The sequence below is a fragment of the Opisthorchis viverrini genome (assembly GCF_000715545.1).
Source record: "Opisthorchis viverrini unplaced genomic scaffold opera_v5_7, whole genome shotgun sequence".
Lineage (NCBI taxonomy): Eukaryota > Metazoa > Platyhelminthes > Trematoda > Opisthorchiida > Opisthorchiidae > Opisthorchis > Opisthorchis viverrini.
The window spans coordinates 3,131,489-3,146,010 of record NW_008751663.1 but is presented as its reverse complement, the minus strand read 5'-3'; the positions used below and the strand labels follow the sequence as shown (position 1 = coordinate 3,146,010).

At 41.5% G+C, this 14,522-nt stretch overlaps 1 protein-coding gene across 1 annotated transcript in view; it reads left to right on the top strand.

Moving 5' to 3' along the window:
- The window catches only part of T265_00737 (hypothetical protein), a gene marked incomplete at both ends in the record, with an annotated part of 150,759 nt that overhangs the window by 77,217 nt on the left and 59,020 nt on the right, over positions 1–14,522 (top strand). Inside the window, one exon of the mRNA XM_009164586.1 lies at positions 6,801–6,913. Coding sequence (XP_009162850.1) covers positions 6,801–6,913 — 113 coding nt within the window. The remainder of the gene's footprint in view (positions 1–6,800; positions 6,914–14,522) is intronic.

The following is a 14,522-nucleotide window of genomic DNA, read 5'->3' as shown; positions in this document are numbered from 1 at the left end:
GCACTGAAGTGATAGAGATTAGCTTAGATCAGAGATGCGCTAAATCCCCTACTGTCTGGCAAAAATGACTACACGCAGCAGTAGAATGACGGACAGAAGTCTGCACACTGGAGCAACAACGCATCGAGCACATCCCACACACGCCACACAAAATGACAAAGATGCAGATGATATATGGTTAAAGGCAACACGCCTGTCATCAAGCTGTAACAATTATAGAGAAAAGCTCTTCGTGGAATCCGACAAGATTGGCTCCGAAATCGTACCTAATGCTCTTGTTCTGAAACCAAACATTACGCGCTCAGTGGCTCCGTATTCAAACTTATCACAGCTTAAATGTTAACTCTATCGTGCATCGTTATCCACATTACAATACGAAAATGACGTCTTAATGACGTACAAAACAGTGTATAGTGACCTTGCTACATCGAAGAAACGCGAGTGCTAAGAAACTACCACACTGTCCAAGACCAGTCAGGCGCACACAAGATATCAGGTTGGGCTCGAACGAACACCCTCCCAACGGTCACCTCGCGTACAACCACTGAGCTATCTAGAACTCAGCGGGCGGGACATAGTTCGGAAATACTAGTAGAGTGTTGTCTTTATCCTTCTGATGCTCGTACCAAGTCAGATAGGGAAACTCTGTAGGTGCGGGGAAATAATCGTGAAAACAGAAGCAGTTACAAATATGTGAAGTGATTGACTGTGGGAGATGGACAAAAATCCCCAGTTCAAAAGCATGCCGGATCACTGGTCAGCAGATGTGGAATTGAGATTAGGTCCAAGACGGTGGCTAATTCTTCTGGGGTCTACTCAAGTTAGCCCGGACACTGTATTACCACTGAGCATAGTTCCCTTTGGCGCACACTCTGATTAGTCTCATCTATGGCTTCTGCCTAATCTAATTTTTGCGACAACATGCGCATACATGACCAAGTTGCTTTTGGATTGTAGAGCACATTCACTTCTTAGCCTCGAATTCCCCAAACAACCAATCATGTTCAAGCTCTCATTGATGCTCAGTATACTTCACATATGTCCGACTGCAATGAATCATTACAATATTGTTCCACATGGTACAAGGAAATCCAAGATAGTGAGGTGAATCGTTTGAAAACACCAATATCCTGACAAACGGTAAATACTGAGTAGCGTCGTAATTAGATTAAAGAATGACCAAGCAGATACAGTATTGGCTTGTCCGTAGTGAACACTGATTTTCTACAAAGTACTGCAACCCAGTACCGGTTCCATAGGATAATTATAGAAAAAGTGTGGATTTAGATTCAAAGTGGCAAACCAGAATCTTATTTTCAAGTACCACGGCAGAGAACAGTCGAAAGTTAGGAAAGCCAATACAAGTTAGGGACTATTCATGTCTAACATTCATTTGGGATCGAAATAGTGTGTATTTTTGCCAGTCAATTGTTCTTCACAGTTGCGTATGACGTCACACGTCAGCAGCGGAACATATCTTTCGTTTGGACTATTTGCGGCAACATAAAGAGGACATGACATTTCATTCATTATGGGAATATTGTTTACAAAAATGCATAGCTTCCTGACATATACAAGATCAAAGTATTTGAATATTTGTCAGAATCTAAAAACAAGACTCAGTTAAGTCCAATTCGGTGATTCGTATAGTATAACAGTGTGTCAGTTCATTGAATGTCCTATTCCCGCAATCCACTGCGGCAGCTGCTAGGAGTTAAAATAGGTGGAATCCAACCTCGCTTCTTCAGATAGCTGTTGAAACAAAAAGCAATTTGTTTCAAATTTCGAGCACCGAAGGTGCTCCACTCAGTCATCACACTATCTGCGCTGGGAAGGCATAGTTTCAAGAAAAGGAAATGGCACCATTCCATTTCAAACAAAATTCTGAATTGCACATTACTCAGTACAGAGGTCTCATGTGATGGCTAACAATTTTTATTTTGAGGCCCCATAATTATTGATAATTTTTACTTGTACATTGCTTTCTGATCGGTGATTTATACTGATTACACGAGACAAGTGACCTGTTCGAATTCAAACCCCCACACACTGAACCAGTGGATAATCATACCCCATATAACACTGTGAGACACCAAACGTCACTAGCAAACGGAGCGTCATCATTCCATTGAGGGTATAATAAACGCTTTCGCATAGGTCTCCGAAAGAACTCCGGAATGTACCATTGACATGTACCAATTGTTTGAGTGAAAGATACGTCAATAATTGGGACAGTGAGATGCACACTTCAATGGTATCTTCGTGCGCGATATTTACACACATGCACATTTTAACAATGTCATACTTATAGTGTTTGTACGAAAATGGACGTGTGTTCGGAACCATGTGTGCGTGTGGACCATTGAGTCGGTTTTTCCGGCACAGGTCGGTGGCTTGTCACAAAATGAGTCCCCTAAGGCATTTAATTACGCGTGTTCAGAAAACGTTTCATTCGAGAGTGCAACACGACCACCCTCTTTTCCAGAGTACCATAGTCCAAGGAAACTAACCGGCTGAATCAAAGGTGTCCAAAGAAACTTTCGGTCAGTGGTAATACAGTCTTCGGGCTAACTTGAGTAGAGCTAAGAAGAACTAGCGACTTTCCTGCGCCTACTCTCGCTTTCACACATTTGCTGAGCCGTGACCCGACACCCATTCGAGCTGGGAATTCCTTTTCTCTCTCACACTGTTAATCACTCCACATATGTGTTACTAATTGTGATTTCATGTTTCCCCGCACCTACATAGTTATCCTATCCAACTTGATACGAGCATCAAAAGGTTAAAGACAGCACTCAACTAGTAATTCCGGATTAAGCTCCGCTCGTTGAGCTCTAGATAGCTCACTGGTGACCGAGGGGAAGGCTGTTGGTTTCATCCCAACCCGACATCTTGACTGAACCTGACTGGTCTTGGACAATGTGGCAGTCTCTCATTGCTCACGCGGCGCAGTTGCAATAAACCCAGAGAGTGTTATTGCTGAAGAATTTCTGCTGGTTCGTGGAGCGTTTCGTTCTTAAGGATAACTTTGATTTCATATCATAGCTTGGAAGTTACACGATAATAAATTATCACTTAAGGCGGTCTGAAGCTTTTGAACACGGAACTATTAAGCACAAAATGTTTGGTTTCAGAACAGGAAATTTGGGTACGATTTCGTAGCTATTCTTGTCGGATTCCATGAGCAGCCTTACTGTGATTGTTACAGCTGCCTGACAGGCGTGTTGTCGAAATCAGCCGTTAACCAGATATTATCTGGATGTTTGTGCTAGCTATGTATGCGCGTGTCCTTTTGTGTGGCGTGTTTTGGGTGTGCTCAATGCATTGTCGCGTCAGTGCGCAGACTACTCTCCGTCGTTCTGCTGCTGTGTGTTTAGTTGTGCCAGACACGTGATTTTTTGAAGTCAGTACGTTTAACATATCTTCGATCCGAACTAATTTCTAACACTTCAGCACTTGCCTTCACGTGTGTACTTAATCCTGACTGGAATACGCCTGTTTTAAGCGTCGATGAATTGTTTTGACCTGAATATTTGGATTGAAGTGGCTCAGTTATGCTCTTTTCACGATTTCCATTCGTGCTTCTTCGTTTTAACCACATCTTTTTAGCTTCGTTATTGCTAGTGGTGGCATTCTCCCTTTTTCAAAACTGTAATCTGGATGGCATACCTGATAAATACTTGTATGTCCTTGGTTTATGATGCTCATCTTCGAAAGAATCTTAAGCGTTATCTTCTGAACTTCTCGTTGACACAAAAAGCAGTTTTAGGCTCGTTGCTTGTTATTATCTTTCAGAATTCATCGAGGATTCCATGTGCTTAATCCGCTCTAATCTCAGTGTGTTTGCTCTTGGTGTTTTATTTTAGATTTCTAAGGTATCGTCTCACGCCCCTTTGTTGAATGCCCATTCCAGGGGTGCATACATGCCGAAAAATGCTTTCCTAGTACATCACATTCTTCTGTGTATACTTTCTAATACGATGCACTTCGCCCGAAGTGGTTGGTGTAGAGTTGCGGTTACATGTAGGTTTCCTTTATATTCCCAGATGCATTCTCAGGTTTGTTTTAAGGAGCATCTTTAACCCAGGGATCCTGGTGTTCTCGGTTCGCGCTTCCTTTATTAAATTTCATTCTATTGAACACTTTCTGTAACCCCCCCGAAATGTTTCACTATGGCGTAGCTAGTACAATCAACAACAATATATATCTCAGCCCACGAGACCTATGGCTATGCCAATCCACGCAAGAATTTAGCTTCAAACTTATTGAAGAATTGATTAAGCGCTAATTGGCTATACGTTTCTGGCAACAGAATGTAGATTGAAACATGCGTTTTTCGCTAGCTGAACACAATGGGATTCTGGTAGTGATATCCATTGGAGATACATCCCTACAAAGTGAGTAAGTGATTGATAAGTTTAGAGAGCCACTTCCTTGACGTAACATCCTTTTTAATGTAGCTTCTACAAACTGTTAAATTTCTGGGGTATTCTGAGTTTTGCACTCATAGGACATTCTTCATTCCTCCTTTAAGGGAAAAATGCTGGAGGTCCATACAATACATCTTTAAGCTAACCCCACATCAAATGCATTTTCACATTACCCATGTCTATTTGGTTCATGTGGAATGACTATCTCACTTCAGCGTATCCAGCGCGCCGATTGAATAACGTCAATCTTTGGTTCTTTGAGAACACTCCAGATATATTCATTAGCTTATTCTCTTGCTTGTCTCTGGAATTTAAGAAAAGTGGTGTCCATTGCGTGCATAATCTCACGCTTTGATAGCTGTTCCCCGACAAACCTGAATCTGATGAATGTTTTGTAAACCTTTCATCGTATTTTCTGACAAATCACATTTGAGCAGGCGGTATTATTACGTCCGGATTCCCTGGCGAATTAACACCATAGGTGATTAAGTGGTATATCGACAAGTAATCATCCTAGTTCATCCGTTACCTACAATTGTGATCCAGTAGCATGGTCTTTCGTTTTAATTACGGTTGATTTGAACTTGATATTACGGTGGAAGCACCTCTGTTTGAGGATCAGTTTATGCACCAAAGGGTCACATCTCTCTAAAGCTTAACCATATTATTGTCTAATGTTAGCTGGTGCAAGCCTAACCTAGCTCGAATTTCACTGAAAATTGAACGACTGAATCAATGAGGACCTGTATCAAGTTCAGGTCACGGTACATTAAAATGACCGAACTCCTCATTACGCCCTGTTTTTGACTTGAATACTCACTCGGTTGCGTTCGCGTATCCTTCCAAAGGTCACCGCGCACATTGATCAATGTATTCCCTTCCGATAAGCTCATCTTTAGATGACCCACTTTTAGTGGGCCGCTAAGAGAGAACAGTCGTAAACGGTTTCTAATGTCTCGTGGATGATCCTCTGTTTTAAGCCCGCCTGTTTCGATTTCATTACAAAATAACAACACTAAATAATAACGTTATATATATATATATATCATTGTTATTTATAAAGAACCTACCAATTACGGTAGATGCTAGTGCGCACGTGCAAAAGTGCATTACCAAGTGGTTGCTCCTATCCTTAATCGTCGGTCCGTGTAAGTTTTTTTACGAAAATAACTAAAGCATGTTTTTTTAGGAAAATGGTAATTGGGCTAACTCAAAAGCACAACAAAAAATATTGCTAGTTCGTGGATAAATTTCGTTACCAGTGTCTCAATCCTACTCACCTTTGGAAGTAATAAAAGATCATTTCCCAAACACGAAATAAAACATTCCATATACATTGATGAACAGCTATCATATTTATTTCGAACAAATGTGGCCAATCAATTCTAAACTGTGCGATACCAACATGACGTAATCATGCCATTACCCAACAACAACAACATGTCTTTATTCGAATCAGAAACGACTACCAATTACAAACGATATTTCGAATGTAGTGTTGTCCAGTTGGCTGGCACCCACCATAAGCCGATAAAGTCATTTTATCTTATCCATTGTTGTACGCGCATTTGGGTGACAAAAATAAATGTTGAACTGGTGCCAATTCGTTTCCACGTGATGAAGTGTGATGATGGCGGTGAGGCAAATGCACGTTTCGTCTATCTGAGCGGAAAGTTTTTGTGCTCTTCAAAATCTACGGTTGCATAGCACCGGACACAGAACAAGGAAACCGTTTCATTGCGCTCTTGGATAATCTAACTTTTTTGAGCAAAATCTTCGGTTGTGCATCAGTGTACGTTATTCTTGAATGCAATTTCAAACTCTTCATTCGATTCCAGGGGAAACGGACTGTTTCGGCTTTGTTAGCTTCGGGTTCTCGTGTCAGCCAGGCCTTATTTTCTGAATTGCTGACTTATTTCGAGGACAATACGGGGTCATGGTTATGAGTTAATGGTTATCGTATATCAGAGGAGCTACTTATGTCAACGATATGTTTTTATGTTGGTTTGTCTAATTTTGTATCGGGAACTACGAAGATGCTGCTGACCATCTTAGCGAGTAGGTATACTAAGCCAGCCCTTCAACTAGTACTTCGTTGATGCTACTCAACGTAGTGTTTTGATAGCAGATGGGATACTCTAAGATCCCTACTCATGCAATTCACTCATATTCACTATAAGCTCCATCAGAGTACCACAATAGAAAGATCATGATGAAATTAAACTACAATCACGTCGGTGGTCACTAAACAAGCAAGGCCATCAACGCACAAGAGAAAGCCCAGCCAAAATCGGATTCATTCCAGTAGTACCAAATAAATTCTAGGTGGTCCAGAGGAAAATGCTATTTTTCAATATTTCTGTCCTTTAGCCATTGAGAACCGGATACAGTGTCCATATGTTACGATTCTACAAACGATAAAACGTGTTCTGTTTGATCCGTCAGTTTGTCTCTTTCCCTTTGCGAAACATTCCTTCACTCAGGTGAGTCAGTCTTTTGATTAACGGTTTACAATCACTGCCAACGTCAGAGTTTATGGAAAACTATGAATCTCTCAATTTTCGGCATATTCTCATTCTTTGGCTAAACAAATGATAAAATAAGAGACCAGAGGTGTAGACCTCCAAATCGCAACCCACAACCTCCACTGTCATTCTTGATTACTGGTGAATCTCTGGAGATTGTCAGTTAAGATCAATTTTGACCACACAATGCCGGGAATACTTCAATTTTTCAACAAACGAGTAACGCTAGTGGTGACTGAAATGTCGTTCGTAACGGTGTGGTAATTCATCACTGACTAGCCAAACAGGTTAAACTAGATTATGTGTATACTGTTCCAGTGTAGCCACACTGTTTTATATTTGTGAAACACCGTATACCACAGAACGGTCACACGCCATCATAGAGACGGCGATGTAGTGTCTACTGAGTAAAATATGAACACTAAATTACTGATAGTATGTGTCGGAGCACAAACTAATGGTTCCTAAAAAATATTGTTCAGCACCTCGATTATAAACAGTAGGATAATTGATGATTTCCTGTTAGTTGAACACAAAATCGCCATCGCATGACTGAATACCTAACACACGGTTGTTACATTGTTTTGAAAAATCACATTGTGTCTGTTTCGCCTGATTCCAAGCGTCTTTTATCCACAGCAGTGATTGCCACTAAAATAAGTAACATTAGATGATATATTGAGAGGGTTAACTGAACGTTTGCAGTGTCGCTTAGATAACATTCGTTTGGAAATTCCTAAATTACAAAACTGTCCAAAGTTAAAAGTGCCGAACTTCATTTTTTCATGAACATGCTTCCAATATCACTGTCATTGTGTGATGCTTCCAGTTGCACGAACACAACGAACTTTTTCGAAGATCGGTAACTGAATCTCAGTGTCCACCTTGAAATTTGGATGGCAAATGTGCGTAGCCACATAGTACTCTTGAGACATTTTATGATTTCTAGTTTATTTTCTAGACTTTAAGAACGCAGATGGGTTGACGAACATGTTTTCGGCAAGGTCTTTTCAAGTCATACAATTGCAAAGGTTAAGAGAACGGTATTTAATATATTTGAATGAGCATGGTGCAAATGGGCAGGGAATCTAATGAGATGACATTAGCTATCTAGCAAAGAACAGTTAGCTCAGGTCACCAATAGGATGACTTGAGCTAGTCAGTTCGGGGGGTGTTGTAGTTGTGTGTTCAGCACACGGTGCATGTGTAGGAGGAGGTGACTTGGACCATGGTAAGTACAACACACGAACAAAGCGTTTTTGCCGACAAAGGATCGGGTCGCGATGTCGCATGGCGATAGCTTCAGCCGCTGCAATTGTGCGCTGCTGTACTGATCTGGGTTCATTAGCCGGTGCCTTGTAAAGAACGCGGAAACTTTGGCTGGGTATCACGTTGTGCGCAGTGTCAGCTGAATGTTGTACTACGTAGCTGGTTATCGTCCTCCTAGTTCCAGAAGCTAGCTAGGGTGGGTTGTGTTCCTTCATTCTTTGGCCCAGTTGCCTAGTCGTGCGTCCGATCTATTCCGCTGCACAGCAGCAAGAGAATGAGTAAACTAACATATTTTGGGCGTGGACAGGCACTCTATCCTTGAGATTAAAGGGGCAGAAACGATCGCTGGTGAACCCGGTTCACAGTTTTGCCGCCGGGAAAACTTTGTTCAGACTGGTGGAAAGTCTTCTGTTCAGTAGATCGGCCGGTGTATGTCCCTTAAACAGGAGGCTAATGTAAACTGGTTTCCTTCCAGCTGTGGCTGTGATGGTGTTTGCTTCTTTCCTGTTCAAATATTTTGTAACAAATTTGTCGGGGAATCTGTTGTCTCTGAGGATGTTGGTGAGAGTTTGGAATTCTCGTTCCAGTGCATCCTCAGGGCATATTTTCTTCGCTCTGTTGGTTAGGCTGTGGATCATGTTCCGTTTCTGCTTTAGTGGCAGGAAGCTGCTAAAGTTGATATATTGACCTGACCAAGTAGGTTTTCGGTACAGCGATCGTTTCAGTGTACCATCGTGACGTCGTTCAAGGCCAACATCTAGGAAGTGGAAGAAGTTGTTGGTTTTTCCTTCCGAGCTGAATTGAATGGCAGTGTGAGCCTTATTGAACTCTTGTTGGAGTGATTCCAATTCGTCTTTGTTGTTAACAACCGCGAAGACGTCGTCAACATATCGGCAGTAGTGTTGCATATTCTCAATGTTAGCCTTTAAGGGACCATTTTCAAGTTGAACAGATTCTATGGCGTTGAAAATATTTTAATTTCATCTGAGACACCCATCCGAAAATTACCAGTTACGAAATACTCAGTTTACTCCTGCTACTGTTGTGAAGTTCTACTGCTAAATAACTTGGCAAAAAAGCAATAAAGCGATCATCGCCAACAGCTCGTCAGTGCTACCAACATTTGCTTTTGGGAAAACTAATAAAAGCTTTGGACCCGACCGTCACCATCTACACATTAACACATTTATACTGAAGTTCATGTTTATCTTTCTAATGTGCTACTCATAGGGTTGTTGAAAATCCGTCGAGAGCGCAAGATCGGTTTTGCCCTTTCTGGGGCTCATTAGGTAAGAGCAGTCCCCCTATTTCCGTCAACCTTACGTTCTGCTTGAAACTAAATTGCACGAAATTAGCGAATATACACTCATTTGCAAACTAATTTGGCTTTCCGAGAGACTCGCCTAGTTTTGCCGCCGGGAAAACTTTGTTCAGACTGGTGGAAAGTCTTCTGTTCAGTAGATCGGCCGGTGTATGTCTCTTAAACAGGAGGCTAATGTAAACTGGTTTCCTTCCAGCTGTGGCTGTGATGGTGTTTGCTTCTTTCCTGTTCAAATATTTTGTAACAAATTTGTCGGGGAATCTGTTGTCTCTGAGGATGTTGTTGAGAGTTTGGAATTCTCGTTCCAGTGCATCCTCAGGGCATATTTTCTTCGCTCTGTTGGTTAGGCTGTGGATCATGTTCCGTTTCTGCTTTAGTGGCAGGAAGCTGCTAAAGTTGATATATTGACCTGACCAAGTAGGTTTTCGGTACAGCGATCGTTTCAGTGTACCATCGTGACGTCGTTCAAGGCCAACATCTAGGAAGTGGAAGAAGTTGTTGGTTTTTCCTTCCGAGCTGAACTGAATGGCAGTGTGAGCCTTATTGAACTCTTGTTGGAGTGATTCCAATTCGTCTTTGTTGTTAACAACGGCGAAGACGTCGTCAACATATCGGCAGTAGTGCTGCATATTCTCAATGTTAGCCTTTAAGGGACCATTTTCAAGTTGAACAGATTCTATGGCGTTGAAAATATTTTAATTTCATCTGAGACACCCATCCGAAAATTACCAGTTACGAAATACTCAGTTTACTCCTGCTACTGTTGTGAAGTTCTACTGCTAAATAACTTGGCAAAAAAGCAATAAAGCGATCATCGCCAACAGCTCGTCAGTGCTACCAACATTTGCTTTTGGGAAAACTAATAAAAGCTTTGGACCCGACCGTCACCATCTACACATTAACACATTTATACTGAAGTTCATGTTTATCTTTCTAATGTGCTACTCATAGGGTTGTTGAAAATCCGTCGAGAGCGCAAGATCGGTTTTGCCCTTTCTGGGGCTCATTAGGTAAGAGCAGTCCCCCTATTTCCGTCAACCTTACGTTCTGCTTGAAACTAAATTGCACGAAATTAGCGAATATACACTCATTTGCAAACTAATTTGGCTTTCCGAGAGACTCGCCTGGAACCCAAGTGAATCTCTCGTTCGTGATGTTCTCGGGCAACTGAATGTGCTGCACCAGGCCGCCCTCATGTGTCGCTCGCTTTGATATTTGAGATATCGCGATACGTGTATATCTTTGTAATTTTGGCTTGCAATTTGGTTTCAAGTATAACATAAAGTAGACAGAAACACGGGGACTGCGCTCACCTGATGAGCCTCAAAAAGAGCAAAACCGGTCGTGTGCTGTCGGTGTTTTCAGCAACCTTATGAGTAGTAGATTACAAAGATATACACGTATCGCGATATCTCAAATATCGTAGCGACTGAAACATGAGGCTGTCGGATGCAGCACGTTCAGTTGCCTGAAGACATCACAAACGAGAGATTCAGCTGGGTTCTAGGTGAGTCGCTCGAAAAATCAAATTAGTTTGCAAATGAGTGTATATTCGCTAAAGTCCATGTTGTTTTACATACCCATCAGCTCAATTTACGCATTTCTCAAAAGAAGTCGTCCTAGCATAAGGAGGCACCAAACCCTCGACCTTGCGATAAAAGCCATTATGGAGACTGCTGTTTTACTATCAGAGATTACCCATTAAGGTCACCGATTTCAGCACGTACATGTCAGAATTATTGTAGCCTCTAACTTGTGTAAGAATGACTGCCCATGCAATGGCTGAATGCCTGAAAACTTTTCATTCAGCAGTAAACAACAGCCAGATGATTTCAAGACTGACAGAAAAAGAGATACCCTTTCACCATGGCTAAAGGTTTCCTCAGCTTGGTTGACCGAAATCGCCTCTTACTTCAGCAATGCCTGGTTTGGTTCACAAATACCACTTCGCATCTAATTTTATTTTCGCGTGACACAACCAGTCATCCATTTTTGAGTGGTGGAGAATCAGTTGGAAAATGCTTGGAACCAACTAAAAAGTTACCTTTTTTGGGAAACACTTGGAAACTGCCGACCGTTTTGTTGCTGAGCGCCGTTCCGCTTTGAAGAAAATGCTACGTCAAGCCAAGTAGCAAGGTTTGTCGAGGATCAATGCGTAAAGTGAAACAATCAGCTAACTCAGGTCTAGCTTAGGGTCCAATCCCCTTAGACGGCTTCACGTGAAGATCCCTCTTGAACGCCATTTGCACTTTTTGTGCGTCTGTGTGGATGAGCTAGTGCTACGATAGTTGTGCATCGGAGATGGATTCTGTGAACTTTTAACGGATCAGGATTTCTACCCCGTCACGTATCAACTTGGCTCATCTGAGACTGTTCTGCATAAGCTTGCCTGTTCCGCATCCCCTATTACATTCACGGTGATTTCCATCGCTACGGCCATCAGTCAGCCTGTCGTAAATTGCAGCCTCCTTACTAGGAATTCTACACTCTCCAGATGTGTTCTGTGTCCTGTATCTAAAACACGTATTGACATCACTTAGTTTTAGACAAGCGATTGCTTTGCTCTCACATTTCTTGGTGGTTTATTTATCCTTCTCTTATCCTCGCAAATTCTGATGTGCAATTCCATGGTTATTTGTCCTATGTAAAATCGTTGCATTTAGTTTTATGCACACAGGCTCTAGTAATTTTTTTCAAAACGACAAACCAAGTTCTGAGCTATCTGTGCACAAATTCCAATCCCCTTCTCCACCGCAGCGACTGTCAGAATACTGCGAAAGTTGATTATCCTCCGTAATCTAACTCGTCCTTGGTAATAAACTTGAGGTCACTTTCAAATTATCACTTACCTTATACGGCCAGACGCTTCCATTACGATGACTTGTTGCTTTCATTTGAATGTCAGTTTATTTCGGTTTCGCTTGGCATTAGTAAGCGTCTGTTCGTAAGCAGAAAGCCACCGGACTGACCATAACACAGAATAACATTTCTTTGTTTGTTTGGTGAGGTAAGGTCTCCAGATGAAATATATGATTGTCTATCCCGAATCCCTCTCAGTTGGCCGCTTCACATGTCACCATTCCACGCGTTTCATTTTCTGCCAGTCAGAAACTTGTGAACAAACTGCGACAAGTGAATCATCGGTTAATTAAGTCGTCAAGTTGTCCTAAGCATGTTTACTTAATATTCTGCTCACCAGAATAACGTTAACCAACCATTGGGAGCATTCGAATATAAATTTTAAAACGAACTATTTGAATGGAAGTGCTACTTTTTGAAGGGGTTGTTTGACATTCATAGTAAACAGGATTCGTGTAAGATTCATCCAACTCGGTTGAAAGCGTGCCAGTTGTTTGCGTGCCCCAGCCGATTTTATTAATTTACGCCTAGAACAGTGTGACTACGCGCTTCGTTTACTGCCAGATGCCGGGGCCATCCTGAATAGTATCAAGTACCGAGGACGATAATCATGACAACCTGCAATTCAGACTGACTCCTGGTTAATGGACATGGCCGCACACGAAAGTTGACTATAAATAGAAATAAAAATTCATTTCCAGTAAGTCATTCTGTCATTCACTGCCACGTAGTCTCACTCAGGTACCAATAGTTTGACCGTTAATCACTTCTTGTGTCTTAAAATAGCCTTCAGTTTTACGTTTGCCATGGAGTTCCTTGAATATCTTGCATCAAGTATGCAGGTCTAAGAATCAGTAATTTCTCACAAGACATCAAGTTAGCTTGGATCAGACTAAAATTCGTCTAAACTCAAATCTGAATGCACATATTTGACTTTGCCCGTGATAGAAAACCAATAATGTAACATGGTAGGAGTTCAAGTGCTCGCAGCGTTGTAACACTATACGTACACAAATGTACACAAACACACACATATATGTGTATATATATATTTACATCTTGGCTCTTGGCAGGAGATGTTTGTTTCACTAGGAACAACCAGATGTAATCGTGACTGTCCCCTTCTTGTTATGCTCGTAAATACTGGCAAGCCAGACTATTTATCGAGACAGTGCAGGGCAGCATTTCCTATCAGTGAGGGTACTAATTTCTCGTACTCATTTCTCGCGTACTAATTTCTCATGTATACTAATTCCTAATTTCTCGTGTAAGCAAGCTCCAGTGGTCCTTTGTCGAGTGCTTTTTAAGCGCTTTGGACAAGATCCTCTCTGAAGACATCATTTTGTTTCGGTAAACATATTTAGCTCCCTTACATGGCTATGTGCGTTAAATACAGTACAGCGTGATTATGTAGATACGCTGTCATCGACAGATTCTGGACTTGCGTAAAGAAATTACCATCGAGTTTACTAATAACTACCGATAGTTCCGCAATGTGGCCTGCCTTCGGAGGAAACTTTCCAAGGAGATTTTTGAAGAGTGCTGTACAACCTAGTCAAGCGCTCATTCTTGTGCTTAAAAGAGGGTGATCTAATCAATTCTGGTCATCTTGCCTAATACCATGGGTCTTGCAAATATGACTCACAGGCCCATCCAGCGAGATAAGTAATGGGAATTCGGATGTGCATTGCATCATACGGCAGTAGCTTTAGGGTGTAATAACCAATTGGATGTGCGCCAGCTGAATGTGTCAAAAGATATCTGCGTTTGATTCCATTAGACGATATGATTAAAGGACAAGTTGATGGACTGTGTATAAAAAATAAATGGATTAATTAAGAGCTCGCGTGTGTCGGAAAGTCAGTATAATTATGTGACAAATTTCCTTTCTTTGTATCTGAGTTGCTTGCGCAGTAATGTATTTCACCTCTTGATATCGAAGCTCAGGGTCACCAATATTGATCGAGGACAACAAAAGGCCACAAGGATCTAAGGAACTCAGAATCCGTGTCTCTGAATCAAAGGTATGTAAAATGTGGTCCTCTCTGGTAGATTCAAAATAATGTTGTTGACCACAATGGATATTTTTACATAATCAAACTGATTACTTTTGCATCA